Source organism: Antennarius striatus, chromosome 13, assembly GCF_040054535.1.
Source record: "Antennarius striatus isolate MH-2024 chromosome 13, ASM4005453v1, whole genome shotgun sequence".
Taxonomy (NCBI): Eukaryota; Metazoa; Chordata; class Actinopteri; order Lophiiformes; family Antennariidae; genus Antennarius; species Antennarius striatus.
In genome coordinates, this window is record NC_090788.1 from 8,434,986 (window position 1) to 8,462,519 (window position 27,534).

A 27,534-nucleotide genomic window follows, 5' to 3' on the forward strand; every position below is an offset into this window, starting at 1 on the left:
ATCTGACTATTTCTCATTTCCCTGTGGAGTGACTCAGAGCTATTTGTATCTCATATTTTTATTCTGTCAGCACAGCATTGTGACGCAAGTGCACATTTGACAAACTGCTTTTTAATACAAAAATCAAACAGCTGCCATCCATCTCATCTAGGAATATAAACATTACATACTATAATACACTTAAAAGATCATCCTAACATGTAAATATGGCACTTTAAAACAGTTTTTCACATGATCACAGTAAATGTCTGACATTGTATATCTTACAAGAGCATAAAAGTGTTCTATAGGCAGTGAGTAATGCATTTCATTTCAATATGCATTTCACTCAGTTTACGCATAACAAGTGCATATTTCTACAGCATATGTATATAAAAAGTCCCGACGTCAGTAACGTCTGAAATTACTGTTTGGCTGAGGGCTACAACTGGCACAGAGACTACATTTATACAAATACAACACATTCTTTTGCCAGAAAGCATTGTGTCATAAAATTCTAACAAATCACCAAACTGGGACAGAAGTAGCTTAATTAATCCCTCCATGGTTTGCCTTGCTGTTAGAACATTTGGTCTCAGAGGACCGGAGCGGTTCAGATCTGACGAGGTTTGGTTTTGTGATATGCCTGAGAAAAGAGTCTCAGATGTATACATAATGGTATCCACGCTGACAGGGGGAAAAGGGGAAAATAAGATTTAAATTTTAGTGTACAACCCTAATCTCTTTTTATACTTTTGTATATAATAGTGCACAATTTGCTTATGAGGCTAATAATGTGAGTTGTGTTATTTTTCTCAAGAACTACCTAGCAATCCTATGACATGAAACAGTAAATACTGATAAAAGCTGAATATTTTCAAAATAGAAAGAGCAGAAAAAACCCACAAAGGAGTATGTCTGCCTTTCAGTACCACTGTCATGACTGTACAATATAAGATGCTGGAGCCATGAGCCAGTTAGCTTAGCTTAGCTGAATAGAAAGACTGGATGAAACCTCCAGCATGGTTTTAACACAGAACGAATAACTGGCAACTGCAGGTTGGACTGTGTTCAGATGTCACACATAGTGTTCCCTGTGGTTGATGTACACCCGGTCTGTCCCACTCTGATGACAAACCCACTCCAGATGTGACTGCTGGTGACTGGGACGTTTTGCTCCGGACGGTCTGGTGGGTGTGGGTGGGTGCTGCTCCCCATCCGTCAGCTCGTACCTGCGCTCTGCCCTACGAGTCTGCAAGTTGAAATGTTTCATCAGGCAAAGTGGTTTTGCTTTATCGTCTGTTGAAATGTCAGAAGTCATGTTAAGTGACAAAAGAGACAGGAACAATATTTTCCTTTTAGATGCCTTGTAAGCAAGACCCCCACCACCACCACCACCACCAATACAGACTTGTTCAAGCTTGAGTTGAAAACATTCATTAAAATTTAAATTATGATCCATATTAAATGAGTACAGCCATCAGGTCTCTTGCTTAGTAAACAAATAAAGACGTGTTAGTGTCTGGGTGGGTATTAGCTCATGTTGTAACTCCCGTGCTAACCGTTAGCTTATCAAATGTTAGTATTTCTAGTGTGGTGGTGATTCAGATACTCCTGCTGTAAAACCACTGACAGCGGGGTTTACCTGACAGAGCCAGGCCACTTGAGATGCATGGACACCCAGAGGAACAGCCGGCACTCTCCCACAGTAAGGAGGAGGTGGCTTGTGTGTCGGAGGAAGGTCAATCCTTCACAGATGGAGAGAAAAAACAACCAAGATGGATTTTATTTTTCCAGAATAAACACACTGCTGAAAGAAGAAACTATTAGAATCACCTTATAACAGTTTAGCTAAATGAGATTTGGGAAGGTTTTGCATGAAATACTGCTTTTATTGAATAAGATTTTGAAAATTTGTGAAACAAACTTTAAAAAAGTGGGCAAACAGGGAGCATTAAAAACATTGATACCCTTGAGTTGAATAATGGGAAATGTAGGATTCATCTAGTTTGTAGCTTAATGCACACAAAAGAATAAAACACTGACTCAAAGAAATCCATCCTCAGGTGTTTTTAAGAACTTTTTTAGACATATAGTGTATATATATACATATTAAATCACTGACCGCTAAGCTAACGGGATCATGCAGCAATCATCAGCTTTTAGGATATGTTATAAATGGGACTACGTTTGATAGACATGCACACATAACAGTAAATTAGAAGATGTTTGATGGCTGTACTGAAATCCTCTGAAATACATCATGGCAGTTCACTGTTCTCTCATCTATTGAAATCCCTTTCCAGTACTAAACTTAAACCGAGAAACTGACCTTGACTATTCATAAAACGGTGTCACGACAGACATCGATTTTCTGTAACTAGATGCTGCTGTTCTATTTCATAGCTGAGTAGCAGTAAGAGATTACAGTTAGTGCTCTCAGTGACATGCTGCCCTATCCTTACATCCACGTGTGATGAAGGACAGGGATGAGGTCCACTTCCACCCACCCCCTCCTCCATCCCACTGGGACTTCCAGCCACGGTCACACTTAAGATGCTAAGTTTGTCGTGGCATTGACCACAGGCCAACACTGCGTCCTGTAGTGTCAATTTGTTGATGCAGGGGCCACATGCTTGCACACATCAAGCGCTTTCCCCTTGCTGTTGTCTTCAACCAATGTTCAGGCAGGTAGCAGGTTGATACTCTCTGATTGTCACATTTTCAGTCACTTTGAAACTCAGTCTGAGGCATGCACATAAACTTTCTATACAGTGGGTGCCGGAGCATGAATTAGGATACAAATCTTAACCACAAGCTGGGATTTCTGTGTAGATGCAAATATGATTATTGATGTCAGATTTTGTTTAGGACAAGAAGGAAAAAAATGAGATTCAAGATACGATTTTAGCTGAGAAAAAAGTGATGGGAGTCCTGCAGATGGAACAATAATAATACTCGCATAAAATAAAATAAAAAACTAGAGGAAAAAGCAATGAATTAGGTGTATCTATACCTTTCATCGTTCCTTTAGCACACTCATTTATAAGATGCAGGCAGTTTCAGACCGTTTCTGACTAACGTGATGCATGAATTGGTTTTTCAGTAGGATTGAGCATCCAATGCTAGAGGAATAACATCTACTCAGGAGCTAGTGCCTTTCCTTGACATACACTTGATGGATATATCTATTTTCACCTAGAGAGCTCAATGACACACCACCAGGGATGGAGGAGGGGAAACTGTAAGTTGACCACAATTAGACTTTTGTTAAGACCTTCAGTCGCAAAAACATTGTTAGGGTGTGACGCTGCCTGAACTGTTTATAATTCAATTTCCGCGTTATTGTTCTTTGCTTTAGCGTTAACATGAGAGCTGGTGCACAGTAAGACAAAAGAAAAGGACAAGGGTCTCTACCAAGACAGCAATTACCTGCCACCCTTCAACCTTGTCTCGCAGTTTCCCTGCTCCAGGACAAGCAGAGCTAAGGCGGTCGCTGAGCAACTTCCAACTCATGGATGGGCTTCAGTCAACCTCACATCGTCTCATGTCATGAAATAACCAGCCGAGCAAGTTCTGGGCTATGAATTATTTGTCACTTACACTTTATCAGTGAAGGCTGGTGGCGGCGCCTTACGAGCAGTGAGGATCACAATGATGAAGACAGTGATGAGGAAGAGAGCAAGGACTGCACCCATCACAGCTCCTGCCACGGCGATGGAGCTGGACCTCTCCACTTGAGACTGGTCTGGGACAGAGTAGAGACACACTCGTATACCACAAAACAATATCAGGATAAGGGAACGCTGATGACTTAGTCAAGGGGCTGTTTGTGTATTAAATAAAAACGTTCATTAAAAGGAGCGTTAAAACAGGAGAAATTTGTTCAGATCCATAAATTTTGCTGAAATTGGGCCCCTTGAGGCAGTGAGAGTAAATGACATCAGTTTATAACAAATCGCCCAATTAAACACGTACACAATTTCTGTGGTGATGAAACAGCATGAGAAAATTGTAGAAGTACAGAGAGGCACTTCAAATGTTTGCCTCTCAGTCACCATCAGTGTGAAGAGACACACTGAATTCTGGGAGCACAAGTACGTGCAGTGAACTCCGCATGCTGCAGACGTAATTAAATTTTTTGTTTTAACATTTTAAACCAGTTTGGTCGACAGGAGCAGAGTTCAGTCTTGGTCATTCACATGGTCTGTGTCCTGGAGGACTGCCCTCCGTGTGCCTGGAGTGGTGTCACAAGCCACATTTGAATTTCCTTAGAAACAAAGGATAGAGATGCAAATGCTAGAAGTAAAACCATCAGGAAAAAATTCCTCTGAATGTGAACTATAAATACAGGTGTATTAATTATTTATGAATCCCCTGGTTTTTGATAAAATAGAACACAGAACAGGCTGAATATAATTGAGATGACTACAATTATGTGATGGTATGCTAACGTTAAAATGTGTGTGTGCGTGCGTATGAACAGTATGTCTATACACACACACACACACACACATACTGAACATACAGTATACGGACATATATGATTTTTCATGTGAAAATCATTTTTCATTTGGTTACAGGGCACATGCACACTAAAAAAATACTTTGGAATTTTAAAACAACTCATTTCCCATTCCCAAATTAAATATTAAACCTTTTGTATCTATACTGTAGATGTCCATTACACTAAGACTACAGGTAGCTGATGAAGGCCATCACCACCAAAATATACATCTGTGTTTAGCAGGATGCAGGAGTTTGTAAATGTTTCATTTAATTCAGATGCAAACTTCTCAAAGGAGAAGATGTATGATTTTAGTTTGACACAATCATGATACGACTACCATTTGAACGGTTTACTAGTAGAACTGACCAACAAATTTCAAAAATAAACCCACTCTTCCTTAAATGAAAATGAATTGAAATGTTTTGTGCTCATGTCTGAATTGGATGATTAGTAGACTCAGCTGTAACTACTATGCTATATAAGAGGTGGCCGTAGTTTAGCTGTGACTTTATTAATGGTTCACTTTTCACCCCCTCCCCTCCATGCCTCTACTGTCCTTCCTGTCTTTTCTATGTCGACTTAAAATGCTGCTGTATTGTCTGCTGAATTAGCCTTGTTTGAACATATGCTTGCATACGCTCCATGCTGCCCACTGAGGGGATTAGGATTAATTGTGATTAAGATGCATTAAACTCACAGGAGATCCAGCTTTGACCAATCACCAGTATCGTGTAAAACTGATTGCAGGACACTGTAGGACAAAAGGTGACAGGAGTGGGAAAATAAGTAGAGACTGTGATGGTCAATTGTAGTTGATTTAGCGGTTGATGTGGAAGAGGGGGGAAAAAAATCAATATAGTGGGATGAGAATTCTCAATAGCAACTCAATTATGATGCAGATTGAACATTCTAGGAGTTCTGAGCTCACCCTGAATGCCCCTCCCCCACCATCTCTTCTTTCCTGTCCCCCTCTAACAGGAAAGAACCATTTGATTATCTTCAATAGCTGCTGAACTCATGTGCCTCAAGTTAAAACCCTTTTTAAAAAAAAAGCATTTCTCAAGCTGTATGATGACGAACACGAACATCATAACACACCTTCAGACAAAAGATGCACCTGAAGGTTACAGGAGAAAACCCATGTTGGTTCAAATGATTCAAGAGTTATATAAATGTATTCACACATGTTCTGTTCCGATATCTCAATATTTAATACTTTAATTGTTCAAATATCATCTATTCTGGAGGGGTCTGGATTAGTGGTGGATGAACTGGGACCAGATCCCCAAACTGGGATTTGGTTCCAGACCATTTTGGTGCGTCTTTCTTCAGCGCTTTATCGCACATGAACATAGTCGCTGTGAAGTCAGTACAAGTGCACACTGATGCTCTGCGAGGGTCAGCGCTGCAGACGGGTGCATCATGAATTAAACAGCACACCTCTGTAGCATAAGTAGGTGAACGGACGAATGATGGCAAGACAGCCCCTCCTCCCACCGCCACCCGCTGCTCCTTCCTGAAAGCTCAACAGCGGTCAAGGGTCATGCTATTGCTCAAACAACAGACCCCGCAGGGAGCACACGCTGGAGTAATAGCAGCAGGGGGAGGGAGTTTAAAGAAGTCCGTGCCCTGCCATTTTTCTCTTGCACCTTTTCCAGCTCAATGATGGTGACAATATGATCTCAACTAGACTGGGGAGTAAATATCAAAGTGACCCTCTTGCACAACATCACTTCCCACCACGCTGTCTGAGATGTTTGTTCACTCCTTTGTATGTTGTGAAAAGTATCCTTGGAAACTGTTGTATTGCGGGAGGAGAGCAAACACTGATCTTCTATACAGGGTCTCACACGAATTCGAGTGACAATGACATCATTACAACTACGCTGCTTCACTTTTTACATCTCCACCATAAATTTCCAGACTGATCAGCCCTGTTTCTAAAAGGTGAGAGACTAAACATGTTGAGATAGAGACGATGATGAAATAGAGAATATGCCTTTAGGACCGGGTGTCCCAGCTAAATAGTGTCAAGGTCACATCAGTATGATTTGCCCTTATTGATGGAGACGCTCTCTGTGGCACAGCGGCAGGGTGTAAAAGGCCATTTTCAATATGAGCCAATGCCCTCCTTCAGCTGTAAACTCTGATCCACACGGCTCCTCTGAATCCATTTCTCCCTATGCTTTCGGTGGTCAGGTAGCGCTTGTAGGAAGACAGCTTCCATCAGCAGCTACAGATGAGCTTGTTGCCATGGGGACAGTCAATGGGCTAGAGAGTGAGGACTTTGGGCCAGACAACCACTCAGCGTTTAATTTTACCAGCTAGTAGACAGTGAGAAAAAGACAGGGGGGTGAATTCAGAGGAGACAAGCTGCACAGGCGATCATGGGTCTTTCGGTCCTGAAAAACAAAAGCAAACCAAGGCTGGAGAGGAGAACACAGAGCGCAAAGGAGGTGCAGCTGGTTCTGCCGACTAGGAAAACCAGCGCAGAGGAAGAGCTCTGTATTACAGTATTCTTGCATACAAAAGTAATGAAGATAAAGTGAAGTGAGGAAGCATGAATTACATCATGTGCGGTATCCCACATGTGCGCACTGGATTGGGAGGGGGTGCAGCATTATGCGTTAGGGATGATGTCATTTATAGAAGCACAAAGAGGAGCAGAGACTGAACAACCTGCAAAATGGAACGCTTAAAGACCTCCAGAGGAAATAAATCACAGGTGCTAAGGTGCTTTATTTGACAGAAGTATCTCAAAAGATTGACAAAATAATGCTCCACTGTTGTCACAGACATGTTTTTTTCCCTTTTCATAATTTTTTCCCCCCACTATATACAGAAACAAATGTAATCACAAAGTGCTTTTCATTGACAATGTGACACTTGAGCAAAAAGGGATTCTACATAAATCAAAAGGTCTTGAAAGAAACCTGTGAAGTATAGATCACTTAACCAAAATTCATTCAAGCATTCTTTGTGTGTGATTTAATGCCTCTAGGTTTACAAATATACTGCACCATTTACTATTATGGCAACGAGGGTAAAAACGTGAATATGGCACAATGGACCCCTAATAACACACGATATTAAGTAAAAAATCAAAACCAACCAGCAACTCATGACCCTCAGAACAAAAAGATTCTTACATCCATAAGCAAACAATACGATAGCACTAAATTTTCCTCTAGGTATCTAAGGCACTAGCTGTATTTCTCAACCCAAAAAGAATGACATTTCCCTAGGTAAAACTATCAATGACTGATCTCTACACAAAATGTCACATTAACAAAAAACTTCATTAATATAGGTGCAGGGATGCAAACTGACGAGTCATCCACAAAAAGTATATTAGTGAAATTTCCGTCTTAGTGCATAGAAGCAAACACACACAAGGGGTTAGGCTGCCGCTTCTGGTTATTCTCTACATTTTTTACATGAAAGTGGACAAAAAAGCTAAATAAATGGGCAATAGTGCGGACTTTTCTCAACAATCTACAATCTGAGAATTTGTGGCTCACATATAGTCAACCGTTTAAATCAGGAAACATTTAAGTATCTGTTAACCCACATTAAAACCACGTATTCTCACTTGCATGCAGTGTTACAGAGTAATGCAGTTTGGGGTTTATAATTAACCCAGTTAAAGAAAGGCGCGACTGTCAGATCTCAATCTAGAATGACGTTGGATCACGGTTTGTTGGAGTTCGGGATGGTTGAAAATCAAATCAGAACAGTTTCAAAGAAAATATTTGAATAAAGATGGATGGTAGCAGACATCACTGAGCTGGCACTCTCAATATCTAGGCTCATTTAACCAGAACTTCCTGAGAACCCTCTGTGTTCAGTGAGGCATCACGGTCAGGAGTTGGCATGAATGAAATCTTGTGGAAGGGAAGCTTTTGTTGAATTCTAGTTTACTGCACAGCCTTTAAAAGGACAATCAACTACATGAAGAGTAGACTGAGTTCTATTCCCTGGCTGCAAGTTACAGTGGTACATTAATCTCTCAGTACGAGAACTGCGGCACATTTACCACACAAAATTCACAATTAGTGAGGGTTCCTAACATTATGACTAATTCCCATTGTGACAACTGTAATATTAAAATGGCCTAAAGCATCTTTTCACTTCTATTTGAGGCTACAAGACCTTGTGTACAACAGTGATTTATGTATATAAGCTTAGCCAGCTGTTTGCTGGTCAGCAATACTTAAATGAGAATCTGTCATTTACACAAAACTTAAACACTTTGTATCCAACAGTAAATATTGGATAAGTGGCCACACTACTCAAGTTGGCATGTATTCACAAACAAACAAATCATTGGACCTCCTAAATAATGTCCAATAGGTACTGATGTCATAATACTAATTTTATCTGTATAGAACACAAACTGAAATTTACCTGTAAATTCATAACACTTTTCCTCAGTTCAATCACAGTACTGTATTCTATTTTGAGAGGCTCAATTTGAAAGAGACAATCTAACATTTCTTTTTTGTAATTCCAGACAAACCTTTAGAAAAGACAGCCAGGCATTTAATTTTTCAGGCACTCAAAAGATGAGGAAAGATTTAACAATCAGCGCAACAAAACGTAGAGGTTTTAAGCCAATACTGCCAGTGATGACAAATCATATAATGTATATTTTTTGATGGCAGTATTGGCAGGAAAAAGTGCCGTCTTTAAATGATGAACATGATTATAGCATGTGGTCAGAATTAGTCTATAAATGCCTTCTTGTATGTGTGGCACAGTCATGTGTGTCTAGTGTCAGTAGTAAAATTAATCCATCAGTGGTCATTTGTGGTAATGTGCTCTTCCTATACTCTTGACTGATTTCTTGGTAAAACAAAATACTTTGTGATTTGGGCGGAGGTATGGTATGGTGACTGCCATACTGTAGCCTGCTCTGCGGAATGCTACTGCCCATGACTCCAGAGCTTCTAAGTGCCCTGGTTTGGAGTGCAAAATTTTTAAACAAGTCCATTATAATCCTTTCAGAACGGGAAGATGTGTCTGACTCAACCTGAAACTCTCCCGTTACACAAAAGTTAAAAAGGTTTAACGGAAATAACATTATTCCATCTTATTTAATTTTAATTTTTGCACCACATTTGCATTTCATTACTTGACTGTTGTGAAATTGGACTGTGCCTCACTTGTGTCTCCCTTATTCTCCTCATCTGTATCCTTCCCTCCTGGGGACTGAAGATAAGCAAGGACATACAGCAGAAAAACTTTTCGGGTTCTCAAATCTGACCATCCTTTTTGAAAAGAAATTACTTCGATATCAGTGGTGAGGTCATCAAGCTTAAGTGTCTCCCATCAAGGTCAAACCCAAATCATGTGGTCGTTCAATATCAAGTTTTGCAAAAGCCAAAGCAAAACATTTTATAACATTAAGTGCATCTCAACGGTCTTGAAGGAATTCAGACTTTTCTTGATTTCTATGCCTCTGCTGATATTTCCAAAGACAATCTGTGACCGTCTGTGTCTTTCAAATTCAGAGGTCTTTCAAGCTAATCAAATATCTATGCATACAAATTCAAATATACATATCTAGCAGGGCTTCTACAGTAAGACCGAGAAGGAGCTTCATAATCTTTAGTCACTACAAAACACAAAGCAGTGACCAGTTCATTTCTGTTCTGTTCGTTTCTAGATGCATAGCGCTACAGTGTCTGTGCAGGTCACAGTCTGTCCACAGCAACAACAGAAATATCAAATCTCAAGTGTCGACCAGGATGCTTGGACAAAACAAGGGAACTACAGAAATAAAAGTAGTGTGCATGTGTGGGTACAGAAGAGAAGCTGGCCTCTGGTTTCTGTTAAACATACGCTCCAGCAGGACCACGTAGATCATCAAACATACCACTCTCGACGTGAGATGACAGACCCGTCTGTGTGAGAGACATAGTCCCCGTCCGGCCCACTATCATAGCAGTCTTCTGACATGTAGGCAGAGCCATTTCCCTGTGGTTTGGATGAATGAGGGTATCTGGCACATCTGGTCTGTTGCGGGCTAGAATACTGTGTGTGTTCACGGTGTGGATTCTGTCGATGACTGTGGTGACCACTCTCCCTCATCGCCCTGGTGTAACCATTAGAGGGATACTCCTGTTCGTTGTAGTTAGAATGGTGATGCCGGTCGCGCTCATGCTTGAGAGGACGGTCCCCCCATTCCTCTCGGTCGTGGTCCTGATGCTGGGAGCTGCTGCCAGCTTTGGTAGGGTGAAGTTCATGCTGTGTCGGGGCTTTCTGCAGGTCACTGGGGCCCAGGTACTGCTTGGTGTAATAGTTACCATGGAATGTCTGCTGTTTTCGGAGGTAACACACACCAACCAGAGACAGAAGTAGCAGCAGGAACAAGGCCCCGCCTACAGCCCCACCCACTACAGCGCCAAGATTACTCTCAGGTAGAGCTTCGAGTGTGGGAAAGCTGAGGAGGACAGGGCCCGTTTCATCCACTAACGTGGAGGAGGGAGAGCCAGTTAGGACAGGAACAGTTATGGTGGAAGGCATGGTGGGAGGATCTAATGGAGGGAAGGAGGGTGAGAGGGGAGTAGAGGGTGGAAGGGAGAGATGGACAGACAAGCAGAGAATTTAAATGCCAACTACATCAGCATTTCACTAAGTTGGGACAGGTTGACATAAACATCAGCTAATCTACCACAATTATTAGACTATGGACTAATGTCGCAGCTGCAGGTTTGCCATTTTGTTCTATGATGTATTTTGTAAAAACCTGAACACAAGAAACTATTTGTCTCCACGTGATCAAGTCCACTAGGACTGTACGATCTGTACATCTGTAATGGAGAAACTGTTTGTGGCTTTTCCATCAGTGTAAACACCTGTCAAGGATTAGTTTTTCAGTGTAAAATACCAGATTATTTCTATTTAAGCCATGGATAATCAAGACCTGTAGACTGATGTAATCAGGCACAATTGTCTGACAAATATTTCTTGTCACTGCAGGTCATGCAAGTTTTGTTGTTGACATCAGTTGAAATAAATAAATTGCTCACCCAATTACATTAAAATTATGTAAAATTCTTAGTTAAAACACTTTCAAAATCAGTAGACATTTTAAGAATTGTTTAATTGTAGTGTTATTACACCTAGAGCAAATTAAATTTGTGTGACTTTTCCTGACCATAGTAAATCGTACAAAAATATTTTCTTGTATTAGTTATTATCTTTTGCAATGCATGTTCAACTAAGAGCAATTTTGGCAAGTACTCCAGTGCAACAATTTCATTACACCACTATTAGAACATCAACCTTAAGGAAGCAGATAAGGGGTGATGTCCACAAAAAGCTAAAAATCATAATCAGGAGGAGTGAAGACATGAAAGAATCTGCATGTTAAAGCTTTAATGGTGCTGCCAAGTTAGATGGGAGGAAAGGATTCATCTGAGGGATGACCAGACAGAACCAGAAAGTTTTTAAGTCTCAAAGTATGTGAATCATTTGACTCCATGCAGAGGCAGTCAACTAAGAGCAAAACAACAGCAACACACATAACAAAGGCAAACCAACACGTGTAAGCTTGCACACATGCATAGAGGTCCTCTCAAAGGAAAATAAAATATGGATGATAAATAATAAATAGAGTTGAAAAGAACTAGTTAATGTTTTATGAATCTGGGACATCATCTCAGTCAAGCTGCAGGCTTTGCTTCTCACCACATGACACATGCAAAAATAAAAAACAGAAAGAAGGAGTGAGATCTAAAAGAATAATCACATTTGGATCAGAAAACTGAAAGCTTGGCTCCTCACACACAGAGGGTCAGGATAAATGCCAGGAGGACATAGCAGCGGTCGGTTACTGTGGTCTGTAGAGGACTTAAATATTTACAGCTGTTTAGCCCAGGAAATCCCCTTATGAACATCTGCAGACCCAAGGTTAGTTAATCCTCATGCAATTAACACGAAGTGAAAGGGTCGGACATTATCAGTGCCAACAAACGTATCAAGGGTGACTGCCTGATTGTCAGTGTGTACAGAGCAGGCGATCACAATAGAGGATCATGTTTCAGTTTGAAGGACGACGTCAGAGGACGACGTCAGAGGCAGCAATAGCCTTTGTTATGTATGTGTGTGTGTATGTGTGTGTGCGCGTGCGTGCGTGCGCATTGGAAGAGGAAGCGCAGCAATAAGAGTCAGCTGTGTCCTGGAATAGACACTCCACTCACCTTGTATAAGAATACGAACGTCTCGACTGCGGAGGCTGATGTCATTGGCGACCTCACACCTGTACACCCCAGAGTCATTCTGCTGGAGGGGACGAAGAAAGAGCAAAGTGCTGTTGAGAATTTCCACCCCTTCCGGCATTTCTCCGTCCAATCTATGACGAATAAGAAATGCAAGCATTGAGGAAGCCAATCTACAAGCTGTTGTGCAAACAAGACAACTCGGACATTTATTTGGACATAGGATCAGCTTTCAGTAGGAAATTATCTTACGTATACCTGATCCATCTAAAGTGATGAGCCGGTGGGTTTGCATTGGCTTTGCAAGTCATTTGGACATTGTCCCGCCCGACATACCAGTCGCCATCATAGCCAACAACAGAGATATCAGGGGCAACTGCAAGGAGATAAGGAAAAGAGATTGAAATGCAACATCAACTGGTCATTAATGTGTCAAACTCCAAAAATAATGTTCACCCTTGGGAAATAGATATTTTTCAAATATTTCAGTCAGGCTGTTGTTGACGTCACAAAACACATGCAAAAGACTCTTTAACAAGTTTGTGTGTATTATTAAACAAGAAATGTGGTCACTCACAGCGTAAACATCCATAAACAAAAATCCGAGCCCCCCAAATGTGCGCCAAGTTTTTTGGCTATCAGAAACATTACATAAACAAATAGTCATGTCAGACAGTTGACAGAGGACATGGAGGTGAGAAGCAAGACAGGTTTCACTGACCTAATTTCCCTCCACTAAAGTCAGTAAAGTAGGAATACTACAGATAAAAGAAAAAACACCATGGATTTGTGCTGAAGGACTGATGCTCATTTTGAGATACATGGCTGCAAAACAAAAGTCTCACTCATGGCTTCAATCCCTCACAAAGAAATACCTTAAAAAACATTCATATGACTCAAGTGAATAAAGGTCGAAATCAAAGCTAATTTCTCTATCAAAACTGATGAGTCACCAACAAAACTATTTGCTGACAATTATCATTTTAAAGCAGTCTAGTGAAAAACAACAATGTAATTGTGAATTACTTTCACACAGGATGGAGCTTTTCCATTTATTTTATAAATTAAACTGAAATAGCTACTTATTTGTACAACCAAAATAAAATTGTTAATGGGTCACTCTAAATGCAACTACTATAAGTGGCAGTGAAATACTATAAAGCATAGTATATATTATATGCCATGTTTAACATTGTATATAAACTTATATATTATATACAATATAGTTACTTTGTGAGGGCTGTTAAGACCATGAAAATGTTATTATTGAATGTTTTATCTTAACTCTGGGGTTACGGTATATAATTATAAACTTTTAAGTAATTGTAAGCTATCCAAACATTAAATCTGATCAGTAACGTCACCGCTCCATATTTCGCTCTAATTCTTCTCCTGTTTTGCACTGTTGTTTTTCATGACATAACAGTTGATTTTTCGGCGCCAAGCGTGGACCTGCTTCCTCAGGCTTTGCTGATCAAAGACTCGTGGGTCATTGTGTCAACAGGATCGACCAGCTGGTGAGATAATTACATTATTTTCTGAAAATATTTATGGACAATGAGAGCTCGTGGATAACAAGGGAGCTAAGCTTACGCAAACTAATGAAACATTGTATTCTCGCACGCGCGTGCGTGTGGTTACATGCAGCTCTCCGATCACTTAGAAGAGCTAAAGCTGCTTTCATTCACCAAAAAGCAGACAATTGTTCTGAATTAGTAATTAATGTGTAACTGGTTATTTGTTCGCTGTGATGCTGGGGATAGCCTCGGGCGGACACACACACACTGACTGCTAAGTAGTTAGTCAAATGCTAGCGGAATTCAACAGCTTCTGAGGAACTTTCAGTGTGTAGCTCTGATCCAGGTCGTTACCAAACACCGCTAACGTAGCCTGATCACGAACCACACATGTGCGCACATACGCTCATACACATGAGTGAAGTGGACTTCTAACTACTTAGCCAAATGCTAACTTAGTTCAACAGCCTGTCAGTGTGTAGCTCTGGACATTACCACACAATGCTACCGTAGCCTGAACAAACTCCCCCTTTGGGGATTGCCACGCCCTTAGGCAGGTCAACGAATCAAATATTGTCAATCAGAGCGGCGTCTGTGACGTAAATTACGTCACATAACGTAAATTATGTCACAAATTCAAGCAAAATTCGACTGTTTTGATTCGGCCCAGGCCATGAATTCCTAAAACTCCAAATATCTACAGTATTGATGCAGGAAGTGTTTGTTTACCAGATTCTAGGAGTTGGCCGGGTTAGGGAGGACCACTATGTATATGTAGACACCAGAAAAAGTGTGATTTTCATAATAGGAGCCCTTCAATGCATCCACTGTTGCAACTCTTTCTTCAGTCTATTTGAAGCTAGTTTGCAGATAATTATTTGTGCCCCACATGAACAGATTGAGTATTCCAGCATCCATGTGGGAAGCATGTCTTTCCAACAGTGGAAATGTGGAAAGCATTTTAACTTCCTTATAGTTCAGGTTCACATGAGGAGACAAAATAGACATGTCTAGAGGCACTAAAGAAGGAAACAAGGACCTCCCTGAGACCAGAATTAACACCTGTTAGAAGCTTCAATGGATTGTCCTTCATTTCATCTCTGTCAATTCAGCTGTTTTATAAAAATTGAAGTGCTTCACAAACATCAACCTTGACAACGCCGCACTTAAATAAAAGGACTTGATTGAATAAACTTTGCAAACAGTTTTCAGAAACATGTAACATGCAAAAATAAGTCAAAAAGTAAAATAGTATAATAGTAAAAGTGTGATATAACAGTGTGATGGAAATAAAGCCAAGTTGTGAGATGTATTTTAAGAATGATGCTACTGATCTTACAGGGCTCATGGATCAAGGAGATCCAGAGCTCAGGGGCTTTAACTACAAATATCCCATCATTATTTCTCTTCAGGTGGGGGTCCTGAACAGCCAGCAGAGCACTGGGTGAGGATCTTAGGCTAAACCCCACGTTACAGGGCATGAGCGGGACAGTAATGTAGCTCGAGGCTAAACCATCAAGTGCTTTACAAGTGATGAGCAATATCTTATATTCACTCCGACCAAAGCAGGCGGTGTATATCAAACTGCACAAAAGACTAATTAAAAACAGTGATTAAATCTTGGCAAATATTTTTAGATAAGAGAAAAGGTCAAACGTGCTGATGTGTGAATGATGACTGCAAAAGGGAAATGCATCAAGCCTTCCCTGCTCCACAAAGGAGCACCAGAACGTTAGCTCAGATCTGAAGCAACCCAACTCGTCCAGTGAGGTGAGGGAATTATTCTTTGCTTAAAATTTTAGTCTACGGTTCACTGAGATGCCTGAAAGTGTAGAGTTTCTGCATTTTCAAACAACTCTACATGTGCACAGCAGTCTGATCAAGACATTTCCTCCTTCATACTTCTCCTGTGAACAACCATGTGTAGTAACGAGCTACAATATGACGTTCTGCTTTAATGTCCTCCCATGGAATTTTTTTTTAGATGTCATGCCTTTAAATCAGCATCATCAGTATAAATTCTTTGGAAGTAGAGAAGGGTGGCCCTTGTCTACTCTCTTTATGCTTTATATGTTTATACAAGTCTCAACAATTTACATATGGTTTCACAAATGTGTGAAGAAATTCAATAAATTGCTTACACTGCACATTCAGCTGATAGGGAATCCTGAAGTCAGTCAGCAATGCTGGGTGGCGAACCACACAAGTCAACGTGTGGCCTTGGATGTGACGTGTAGGCTGCCACAGGTAGCGTACTTGTGTGCTGGTAGTACCATTGATGTCATCGAACAGCTGCACTTCTGACTGGCCAAAAAGGTTGGACTCCCAGAATACTTCAGCCGGGGGCCTGGCCCGCTCAGCGATGCAGGTGGCGACCACAGTATCGTTTCCACCGTCGATCAGGGCAGTTGAACCCGCAGACACAAAAACCTTTGGCTCCACTGTGATTCAGAGTGAGCAGAGAGGAGGGAATAAAGAGATGGAAGAAGAGAATTTCAAAACTTGTCTGAGGTTACTTTACCGAGTTAATTGCACAAATTCAGTTAGCGCAGCAAAAAAAGTGCTAACGAGTTGTTTCTATTTCATCCCACTCTTGACTGTAGCACACAAGTGACAATGACAAAAGAGCACGAGTCACTGATGTTTGTTCTACAAGAGTTTGATTGTCATATCTTGATGAATGTAAAACATACTTTAACAATACTATGAAACTGATATGTGATGTTTCGCATTGATGCCCACAGTTTGACATTGTGATCGCAACCAAGTTCTCTTATTAAAAGTAAAAAAAATAAGTGTAAAATTATAAAATAACTGGGCATTTTTGTCAAATTGTAGAGCTCCTAAACAAATCCAATGCAGGTACTTACCGAGTACATTGACAGTAGTTGTGGCTTGAGTGTTGCCCAGCGGAAAGGTGGCAACCTTACAGGTATAGATCCCTACATCAGAAAAGCCCACATTTTCCAGTATGATGGTGGCATCGTGGGAGGTGGGTGAGCGAAAATACAGACGATTGATAAATTCTGGAGGGATGGAGATGCCAAAAAGTGGGTTGTAAACAGCCACTGTGACAGAGCCTGAAGGCAGGCGGCGCTCCCAGGAACTCTGGGTGAGGGTAAGGTTTGCGCCCACCTCCACCCTGCACTCCAATGTCACATTCTTCCCCAGCACAGCGTTCACCCTCTGGGGCACCAGCACCTGACTGCCCCACACACCTGCCAAAGAGACAAAACAAACTTTTAAATATTAATTATGGGCCGAGATCTAACCCTGCAAATTTTTTTTATCAGAATCCATTAATAAGTTTAGAAGACATCTTCAGATAAGCAGACAAATTTTGAAATTTTGATCTTCAAGCTCTTGTTGCAGAGCTCTTCACAGAAGACAGACAATGTGGTTGAAATGCTTTAGTGAACTATTTAGAGACATTAATAGAACACTCCCCAACAAATCAAGAACACTACAACTGCGTCTGTGAGTAATGTCAAATCTGCTCCGCGGTACACTGGCGTCGTGCCCGGAGTGTCCCCCGCCTCACGCCCTGAGACTGCCAGGATAGGCACTGGCTACCCCGTGACCTGCGTTAGCAGATTAAGTGGGTTGGAAGATGAATGAATGATGTCTGGCATTACAATAAATTTAATATGTGCAAGTTCTGTGGGAATCTGACATCTGAGGGCAACAGACAAACTAAAGTAGAATCAATGCAATCACAGACTGCAACATCCAGCGACACCCCCAAATTCAAAATTTTATCCTGACCTACTTGCATCGGACAAAGATCAAAGCTAGTGCTCTGAGCTACTGTCATTGATCAAAGCACTAGCTTTGATCTGTGGCCTTCTCCCTCGTCTATCTTATCCAGCTCCTGGGTGTACAAAAGTTGAAATTTGACCTTGACCTAGTTTTCTCAAGGTCAAGGTCATCCTCTCATTTTCATCCCCTTTGCCACCCGAGTACTGTGCTTTCCATTTCATCTTTCTATCTTCAATGGCTGTGAAGATATTTGGTGGACTAGCGGACGGACGAACAAACACACAAACACCGACAATTACAATACATCACAGCTTTGAGGTGGGATGTAATAAAAGCTTGATACCAACAACAAATGAAAGAGCTGACTGTTTTCAACTGATGAGTTTGTTTGGTATGTAAAGCATTCCTCTTGCTGACCCAAATTCTGAAATCAAAAGCATGCTGTCTGCATGTCCTTTGTCCTAATATAACCGACCCATGCACTTTGTCACCTGCATCATCAGGCATGTCTCAAATGCAGAGACCTCAATGGCATGTTAAAGAGAGTCCGAGGCATAAGAAGGAAACAGACAGGAAAAATATGGGATGAAATATGCTAATAAGGATGATATCAGCGCTTAGAAATGAAAAAATGCAGTGCATGAGATGAGGCGAGAGCAAAGTCACAAATTAAACAAAAGTGAGAGGAGATTTATCATCAGCATCCTGCTAAACAAAAAACAGAAGCATTACTTTACTGATTTGGAAAAGACAATGTAAGGCACTTAGACTGCCAGAGATCACTAATTGCAAAAAGCTGCCAGCAGGAAGACATCATCATAAATCAAAACCTGCTGCGCTGCTTGGCAACTGACTGCAAATATTCCATTGTTGTTTTGCCAAAAACTGCTCTTTCATTTAGCCAATCATCCTCAAAAAGGCTATGTCCTCAAATATGAGTGGTCCAGAAGTTTCCCTACCCCTAATATAACACACAACTGTGTATTTTTGTATATTTTCTCAAACATTAAGATTTAACTTTGAAGTTGGACACTGAGCTTATTCAACAGTGTTTTTACTTCTCACTAATGTTTAATCTCTCCATTTAAGTATCAGAGGTTAAGTAAACGGTCCACTATGAGGGATTCAACATAATGAGAAATACAAAAACCTGATTAGTGTGACAGCTTAATCAATTGTACTTGTGAATTAGATAATGCTGTACAATTAAAACAGTTAACAAAATTGATTTTTTTAATTGAAAGAAGATTCACACCTTTCATAAGGCGGAACAGATGGAACAATAAATATAAGCCAAATTCTTCACTGTGACCATCAAGTCTTGAGTGCAGAGTAGGTATCATGAGTCATCATGTTGCTCATACAGTGAAAGGGAGCAGATGACTGTGCAACAGTGAGGAGCACTAGATCTGAATTTATGTGCCAATTAGGCAATTCATTTATTTCAGTTAGGGATGCAGGACATTGATTCACCTTAACAATTTGATAAAATAGAACTACCAGCTTTTCATTTGACATCATGACATCCAATGATTTCATGCTCTACTTCATATTAAAAAAATGTCATGAGCTGTGTTTTAAATATTTGAGGATCACAAAGGTTAAGAGTTGGTCAGCAAAGATGAATTGATACATGATCGGAATCAACAAGATTTGCTATGTTAAACTAGTATTTTACTCTCCTGTCAGGAAACTTCTGGAACACTTAAAATGTGTTTTGTTCCAGTCTAACAAATATCATGCATCCTCATCTTCAGTTAACACTGAAATATATTCATGCAGACCCGCATGAATGTATTTCAACAAATAAGTGCGCCTATTTAAATCACCAAATGAATGAGTTCAGTTTTAAAATCACATGGTCACTCTGCTTAAATTTGTCCAAGCTTTACTTTATTTGGTTTACCGACCACTATCCTTTCTAATGCAACAGAAGTGACTGTTCTCACAGTTTCTTTCAATAAGTTAATATTAGCATGACTCAGACCAAGTGGACATCATCCAAAGTTGCTGTTTTTAGTTTAAAGCATCACTGGCTTAAAAAGACAAAAAAAAACAACCTCTTGTGTATTTACAGAGGGAGGGCTGTGGATTTTGTTCCACACACCATCACCTGCATTGATAAAACACACGTGCTCCAAGATCTCTTTGACTTACAATAAACCATATAAAATGCAACCATCTCATTTAAAATGCAGAATTTATTATTGAATATGAGAGAAAGAAATCTGGGTTAAAAAAATAAAATTTTAATTATAGTTGAAAACCTCTATAGAGTCCATTTGTCAGAAAATTGCAATTAAAGTCTCATATCTCTTTAGTGCATTTCTTCAAAGTATTAGTTCCCATGAATTAGTGATTATCTGTACTACAAAACAGTTATTTCTATGTTAGAGACTTTAGCATTAAGTCGTCTGCTGTCAGCAATCTGTGTAGTCATTCAGATGAGATAAAGACGACTTCATTTTGGTGAATCCACCTGAATCTACTTCAAACTATTAAATTTGAAATGCAGCCTCATGTGTATTGTTGTCTTCTGCCAAACTGTTTGCTTAGAAATGAGAATTAAGTTTAAGAGAGGGGAAGTGGAAAGAAAGTATTTTTCCTGCACTGAACATGTAATGGAGGTATAGTGACTATTAAATTTTTATTGGTGACACGATGACAACCTTACATAAGCACGCCCTCGTTTTCTCCAACTCGGAATGAAAAAGTGATGAGAATAAGGGCAAAGTCTATTTGATCTTATATGCAGTCTGCCTTGACATCGTCATGAGAATGTTTTCAGTCTTCTGCTGCCTTCTGAGCAAGAAAAGAAGCTTCTTTATTGTTCTTGCAGCTCTCATATGCGCAAAGACAGCAGCTTATTGTTGACTCTTTCAGGTTGGTTCGCAAATGCAACACAACGATTCCTTCATACACTCACAAACGCAAACAGACTATATTCTGACATCAAGGACATGCTGCTCACCAGGGACTGGGTGCTGCTCCTTCTCACTTTAGTCAATATTACTGTTACATGGACCACTTAGGTATTAGCAAATGGATTAATATGTGCGTTGCCAGAGGGTTGTGTATCTCGTTAAAAGTAAAAGACAAAATGGTGATGCGTCAGGGTGAAATGATTGAACGAGTTGCTCATAGCAGGACAGGGAATGTTTTAAGGTTCTGGCAGTGGTGCATCAAACCCCTAATCACATGTTTGCACATTTAATAACAAGCTTGATTAAGATGAAACTGTGCAGAAGTTCTGGCGATGCAATGCACTATTCAAGCTGACAGAAGACGTCAGCAATGCAAAAGTGTGGAAACTATTCCTCTGAAAAGGAAAAGACATTGTGCTCACAATTCTTGTGAGCATCTCATGCAATTCCAATTGTTCTTAAGATTTGCAAATGACATGTTTGCCAGAGACGTTAATAACATCATCAAGTTTAATGATTCAATGCATCACACAGTTCCAATTTCATGGAAATTAAGCACCATATTTACAGACTACTGATGCTTATGTTTTGAGATGCCCACACTTTAAATTTGAACGGAACCATTTTCATCATCTCCTCTGAAACACCCAACTGTGTGCTATGGTTGCTCCATTTGTGTTGCTGGGCTTGAGCTAGCCATTTGCCACATCGCCATAGGCGAAGTAAATTCCTTATGGCTAAAAGATTTTTAGCTTGTGTAGACACAATTGCGTTCTTATTTTTAGGAAAAAAAGGCTAAATCGTACAACTTTTTTGGACTTGCAAAAATCCCAGAGCGATAAACTTTTTCTCTCACTAGCGCCACCATTTCCGTCGGTATGTGCCGACGGAAATAGCCGAAGTGACCCGAACACCCCCCAATCATTAAATATGCACTTGGGTCATGACCTCCTCTTGTCCAATGAAAAAAAAAAAGATTCTAAACCCGCAAATTAGTGTACAACAAGGCAAGGACGATCGATCAAAAAAAATTAAGAATCCAGTGTTATATAGTAGAGTTTGTGTTAAAATCCTAATTAAACAACAAAGGTGAATGCTGAGAGGGGGTACAAGTGGTGACAGACCAATCAGACGGTAAATGAAAGATATTATCAATATTTTTTTGTAGTCTTGGACTACATGAACCGACAGGAATAACCAACGATGTAAATGTGTATTCACCTCGCTTGCTATTTTTCATGCCTTTTTAAATTGAAATGAAAAATCATATTATCGAATTAAAAAATATACTAAACTATGGCATACCAATGGTGTTGTCCAAGTCAAAGTTAAAATGTCTTCTAGTCCAAGTAAAACTCACAAGTAAACATTGAGTAATACTGTACTTTGTATGACTATCTTCACGTAGTGAAACCAAGTTTTCAATTGTTGAATCTCACATTTATACCTGCATAAAGTAGGATAGAAATAAAGATAGTTTAGCTTGAACTGTTGACTTTCGTGTATTTTTGTAGGTAAACTGAACAGAAGATTTTGTCCCCAGAATGCAGGAAAACAACCCCATTTTCTAAAAAATTTCCCGGGTGAGCCCCCCCCCCTGTGGGGGGTGACCCCCCAACGCCCCCTCGTGACAAGCGTTGGTCGTCCACGCACTGTACCACTGTCTTGGACACAAAGTGGCTTTTTGTGGCTTGCTCAATTCTTTTTCAAGGAGCCAGTGGCTTCATCATACTAGCTCCTAGTGCAAGCCCAGCCCTTAGAGATATAGTGAGGAGCTCAGTCACCAGGGAGGAGCTTGGAATAGAGCCACTGCTCCTCCGCCTCAATCGGAGCCAGCTGAGGTGGCTCGGGCATCTGTTTAGGATGCGTCCTGGACGCCTCCTGAGGTGTCCCGGGCATGTCCTACCGGGGATGACCTGGGACACGATGAAGGGACTATGTCTCTCGGCTAGTCTGGGAACGCCTTGGGATCCCCCCGGAAGAGTTGGAGGAGGTGTCTGGGGAGAAGGAATTATGGGCATCCCTCCTAAGACTGTTGCCCCCGCCACCTGGCCCCAAATAAGCGGTTGAAGATGGATGGATGGATGGTCCATTTAGGAATCAACTTTGGGGTCTTGGCAAAAACGTGACAGAACATGCAGCACATTGATAATGTGGTTTCTGGGTTCAGCCTTTGTACCAAAATAATTAGTTCATTCATAACAGAGACTCGACAAGGCAAATCTGTATTCAAACAATGTACAAGTTATTTTTTGAATTTCTGCTCATTCTGTTTAAACTCAGTTTATCAGCACAGTTGCAGAAGATAATTGTTACATGAATGTTCAAAGTAAAAGTATTTGTAGAAATAAACTTTAGTGTTGGTCAAATGCTGTTTTACTCCTTTGATTAATGCATTCCAATAACCCCAGTGCACTTGTGTCAAATGTTTTAATCTAAATATTCTGCTAAATATTCATGCATAGCTGATGAGATTTGTCTCTTGATTGCCAACATTTATCTACAGTCAAAAACAGGCTTGCTGGACACAAAGGAAAAGTTCACAGCAGCACCAGGGAGGCCTAGCAGCAAATTAAATAGCACTATAACTCAAGTTTATAGAGTACTAATTAAAGTGATCTTTTCTCCATTTCTTTCCATTACCTTGTGATGGATTTTACTAAAACAGTAGAGTATGTGGCCATACAAATTCATTAAATTTAGGAGTGGCTCTGGATGATGGACTGAACCAATAATTGTTTTTCCCCACTTTACTATAACTCATCTATAATCTAAAATTAGACATTTTGAGAGTTCAATAGTTGGCAAAATGTTTTGCAGTTTACAATCCCTGTGTAGAATCCTACAAGACCACATGGAGGTCAAAGTTGAACCTCAGATATGAAACAATTCAGACATGGGAGATACCCAATAAGAGCAGTCTTCCACATTCAATGTAATTTTTTGTCATGTCAGAGACACTGAAAAATACATTGGCAAAAGTTAGCAGTTTCCTCCAACTTTTGCCACCATGAAAGTGCTAACAAAAACTAAAATTACCACTGTTGTGAAAAAATGAGAGAATGAACAATGACCATGGGGTGTGAATATCATGATGTATTCTTGCACAATCATTGTCCATACCCCAACCACCCTCCCCTCACTGTACATGTTTACTGTATTTTCATTTTTGTAATGTCCAAAGGATCATTTTCCATACTGCCAGTGTGTGTGTTTGTGTGTGTATACTCTATACGTGTGCAAGCATTTGGAGTTTAACAAAAGTAATTTTCATACAGGAATAATATATTTTTTTATTTTGTACACGCACACACACAGTGTGTGCCATCACAGTGTACTGCCTTCACTAAAATATATGTGTTTTGCATACTTCCTTATTTTGCCGAGTTATATTCCCAGGCTTTCTGCAAAATGCCACACACTTCAAACTCATGCCAACTGATATTTTAGACTTCAGTAGGTGTCGTACTAGAGCAAATGAAGCCTCATGAAGCGTCGAAACGAAGTGAACTGATTGGGATGAAAAGCTTCCATACTTCATGGGGCCTCATCTGCCCATCACTAACTATACATGGACTTCCCAGTTAACATAGAGTGTCATAACTGTTCCAACAATTTTCATGTTTTTGAGCAGAGTCAAAATAGCAGGACCTACACAGAAAACGGCAACAAATTCTGAGTCTGTCCAGCTCTGGTTTCCGTTTGAAATGGGACAATCTATGTAGTATCCATAATGCTCCTTGGGCATCTGACAAAAACATTCTATAAGTAACTACACACAGTTCTGTTCATGTAGTCAGCTAACAGAATTATCACTTCTCTAAAATTTATTTTGAAACGTGCCTTTTCCTTTGACGTTAGCTTCTTTCCTAATCTCACGATTATTTAGCTTTCTTTCTCCAGTTGTCCTAGTAACATTCATCTACAGGTTCGCAATGCCCGCCTAGCGCAATCCAAGATTTGCCAACACAGAGTTGTTACGTCACCACGATGATTTTTGTCTATGTTAGGTGCACTTCGTTTATAATACCAATACATTTGTTTTCATATGTTTGGAATCTTGTTTTCCTTTTGGCTTTTCCCTTCAGGGGTCACCACAGCAAATCAGTTGCCTCCATCTAACCCCGTCTTCTGCATCCTCTTCTCTCACACCAACTACCTTCATGTCCTCTTTCACTACATCCATAAACCTCCTCTTTGGATGTAGTGAAAGAGGACATGAAGGTAGTTGGTGTTAGAGACGAGGATGCAGAAGACAGGGTTAGATGGAGGCAATTTGTATTGGTATGAAGTCTGATTATTTATCGTGGAATTTATGCAGGTTCCTGCTAGTAAAATATAACATTTATCATCCAGGTCCAAATAAGATTCCAGATTTGGTGATCTTTGAAATTGTAGGGCTCACACAAAATGCAATTTGAGAAAACCAGTATAACTGATGCAGACATGAACCAAGATGAAGTTGAAACTGCGCTGATTCATTTGAGTCAAATCTGATGGATCTTCAAAAGTTACTGGAAAAGTAAATTATTGTCCATTGTAAATCTAATGATACCAACTTGGCTTTAAATTCTATGGATATGCTTTCCTAACCAAGGACTCGCATGTGGACCAAACTATCATGGGACAAACGCTTTTAAGTCTAAAGACATAATGGGAGACTGGAAGAGGTCTGCAAGGGGAGATACCATTTCAGACTCTCTGGCACCACATGAACATGAAACGTGTTTAATCACCAGCAACGTTTGACTAAATTATCATTTTCTGTACAGGAAGTTTCGTTTCTTTTGGAAACCTAGATTTCGGCATTTGTTCCAAATATGTAATATTAATTCGTGCGTAAAATGTGCCAACTTAAAGAGTAGATGTGAGAGCGGTTTTTAGCTGGAGTTCAATTGTTTGATTTTTTTCAGGTTTAGCCCTGGTGACAAAGTTGGCGGATTGGAGTTAGTAAATTATCCACAGCCATAACGAGCTCCACCGCAGGCACATGGTGGCTGAACCTCTCCCCGACCTGGGTGGTGCAGCTGGCGTTCGGAACTGTCTTCTCGGACGACACACGCGCAAGTTCTCCAACATTTTCCCACAGCAGCTGACGTGTCATATTGCTCCATGCTATTTATAAAGAAAATGCTTGTGGAGCTAACATGGCTGCCAGAGAATCCATAACGACCCGTGTATAGGTTGTCGTGACGGTATTATTTTAAAAAAAACCAAACGCTGGTGCTGGCTCCTGTGTCCGCCTCGGGTCGTACCATTACCCGTGGTGGTGGCGTGGGATGGCGCCCACTCCGAAGCGTTCCAGCAAACTTGTAAGGAAGTTTTTACAGAGGACACCTGCTACACCTTCCGAAGCCACAACTTGAACCCGTCCGAACGCTCCAGCTAGTTCTGCCGGCTCGCGCTCTCACGGTGATGCGCGAGGCAATCACCTCTTTGACAAACTTCTGTGTAACGAAAGAGCTAAAAAAAAACAAAAAAAGCAAGCCAAAAAAACAACAAAACTCACCAGTAATACTGCACAAAAGGTAAAAGAAGGCGACCATGCTCCTCTGTCCGGGACAACTCTTTAGAGAAGATGGTAACATTTTCAAAAGCTGTGCAGTCTCCTGCCACAGGACGCAAGCGTCATCGGCATGCCAATTTAACGGTATGTGCCGAACAGAGCAACCTCCTCAGCAACAACTCCGAACTGCATGTGGACTGTACCATCTGCTCAACGGAGTGGGGGAGAGCCAGAGTTTACCTGCCACTGGACTTAAAGAGTTATGTGACGTTAGTCTACAAGAACTTCCCTCGGTAGGACTGATCTATTAGTATACACATTACGTCATCTCTGTTGAAAACCCATCTGAACAGATTAATCTATTCTGCCACTTCAGACCGCTTATTAAAATAAATACTTTGATCCAAAGTTAGAAGTTAAACAAGAACGTCTGATACATTCAGCATGTAAACATTTATGAGCTACGATTTATTTTTGAATGTACTTTGAGGTGCTTCTTGTTCTTCATTGCTTGGTCCAGACATGTAATCTAGGACCTAGATACTAGGTGATAAACAGCATAGATATAATTTAGTCATTTAAACCAGTGGCCCAAAAGGGCAAGGACTCTTGAACTGACTCGAATATGATCAAAGACCCCCATTTGATCCATAAAAAATATTAAAACCATAACCAAAACTGTCATCCATTTTATCATAATGTTATTTGAGGATGGAATTACAGTGAGAATAAATTACTGGCCTTATTGTCAGCGATTCAGCAGAACACTTTCAATGGTTCCTCTGATTTTTATCGCCCCCATTTTCACCCACAAATGATTCAATTCCAGATTTTGTTCAATATTTTGACTGACACAAATCTAATTCATAATGTCTATCATCCTTGTGTTTAATTTAGGTTTGCCAGTTTGGTAGATGTATGTTTCCCCGCATGGTCTCCCAGGTCTACTTCAACTGTGCAGTTGTTCATAGTATTATACAAGTCAAAATATATACAGCACATATCATCTCAGATTATCTCATATAAATATCTTGTGATTTGCTGTGAACACTGAAAAAAAAAAGGTCCAATTGTTTCAATGGATGTAGTGTACAGTATACCCTAATTAGTGATA

At 40.3% G+C, this 27,534-nt stretch overlaps 1 protein-coding gene across 4 annotated transcripts; it reads right to left on the reverse strand.

Moving 5' to 3' along the window:
• Positions 1-122: 122 nt before the first annotated feature.
• Positions 123-26,594, reverse strand: nectin3b (nectin cell adhesion molecule 3b). 4 transcript variants are annotated; one of them, XM_068330900.1, is made up of 9 exons: positions 26,424-26,594; positions 17,102-17,449; positions 16,373-16,672; positions 12,973-13,090; positions 12,697-12,848; positions 5,187-5,240; positions 3,583-3,727; positions 1,625-1,727; positions 123-1,231 (listed from the first exon to the last, which is right to left on the reverse strand). In XM_068330900.1, exons 1-9 carry the CDS (start codon positions 26,500-26,502, stop codon positions 1,058-1,060), a joined length of 1,473 nt encoding a protein of 490 aa, XP_068187001.1. In that variant the 5' UTR covers positions 26,503-26,594; the 3' UTR covers positions 123-1,057. The 4 variants fall into 4 exon arrangements, with proteins under 4 accessions (XP_068187001.1, XP_068187003.1, XP_068187000.1 ...); XM_068330902.1 differs by lacking the exon at positions 5,187-5,240 and having other exon boundaries at positions 131-1,231; XM_068330899.1 differs by lacking the exons at positions 123-1,231; positions 1,625-1,727; positions 5,187-5,240 and adding an exon at positions 10,368-11,028 and having other exon boundaries at positions 3,626-3,727.
• Between the last annotated feature and the right edge of the window lie 940 nt (positions 26,595-27,534).

Coding starts and splice junctions, on each gene's coding strand:
- nectin3b (XM_068330898.1), bottom strand. CDS start 26,502: ATGTTACCATCTTCTCTAAAGAGTTGTCCCGGACAGAGGAGCATGGTC. Junction 17,450..26,423: donor CCTTTTGTGCAGTATTACTG/GTGAGTTTTGTT, acceptor TCTCTTTGGCAG/GTGTGTGGGGCAGTCAGGTG. Junction 16,673..17,101: donor AACTACTGTCAATGTACTCG/GTAAGTACCTGC, acceptor TCTGAATCACAG/TGGAGCCAAAGGTTTTTGTG.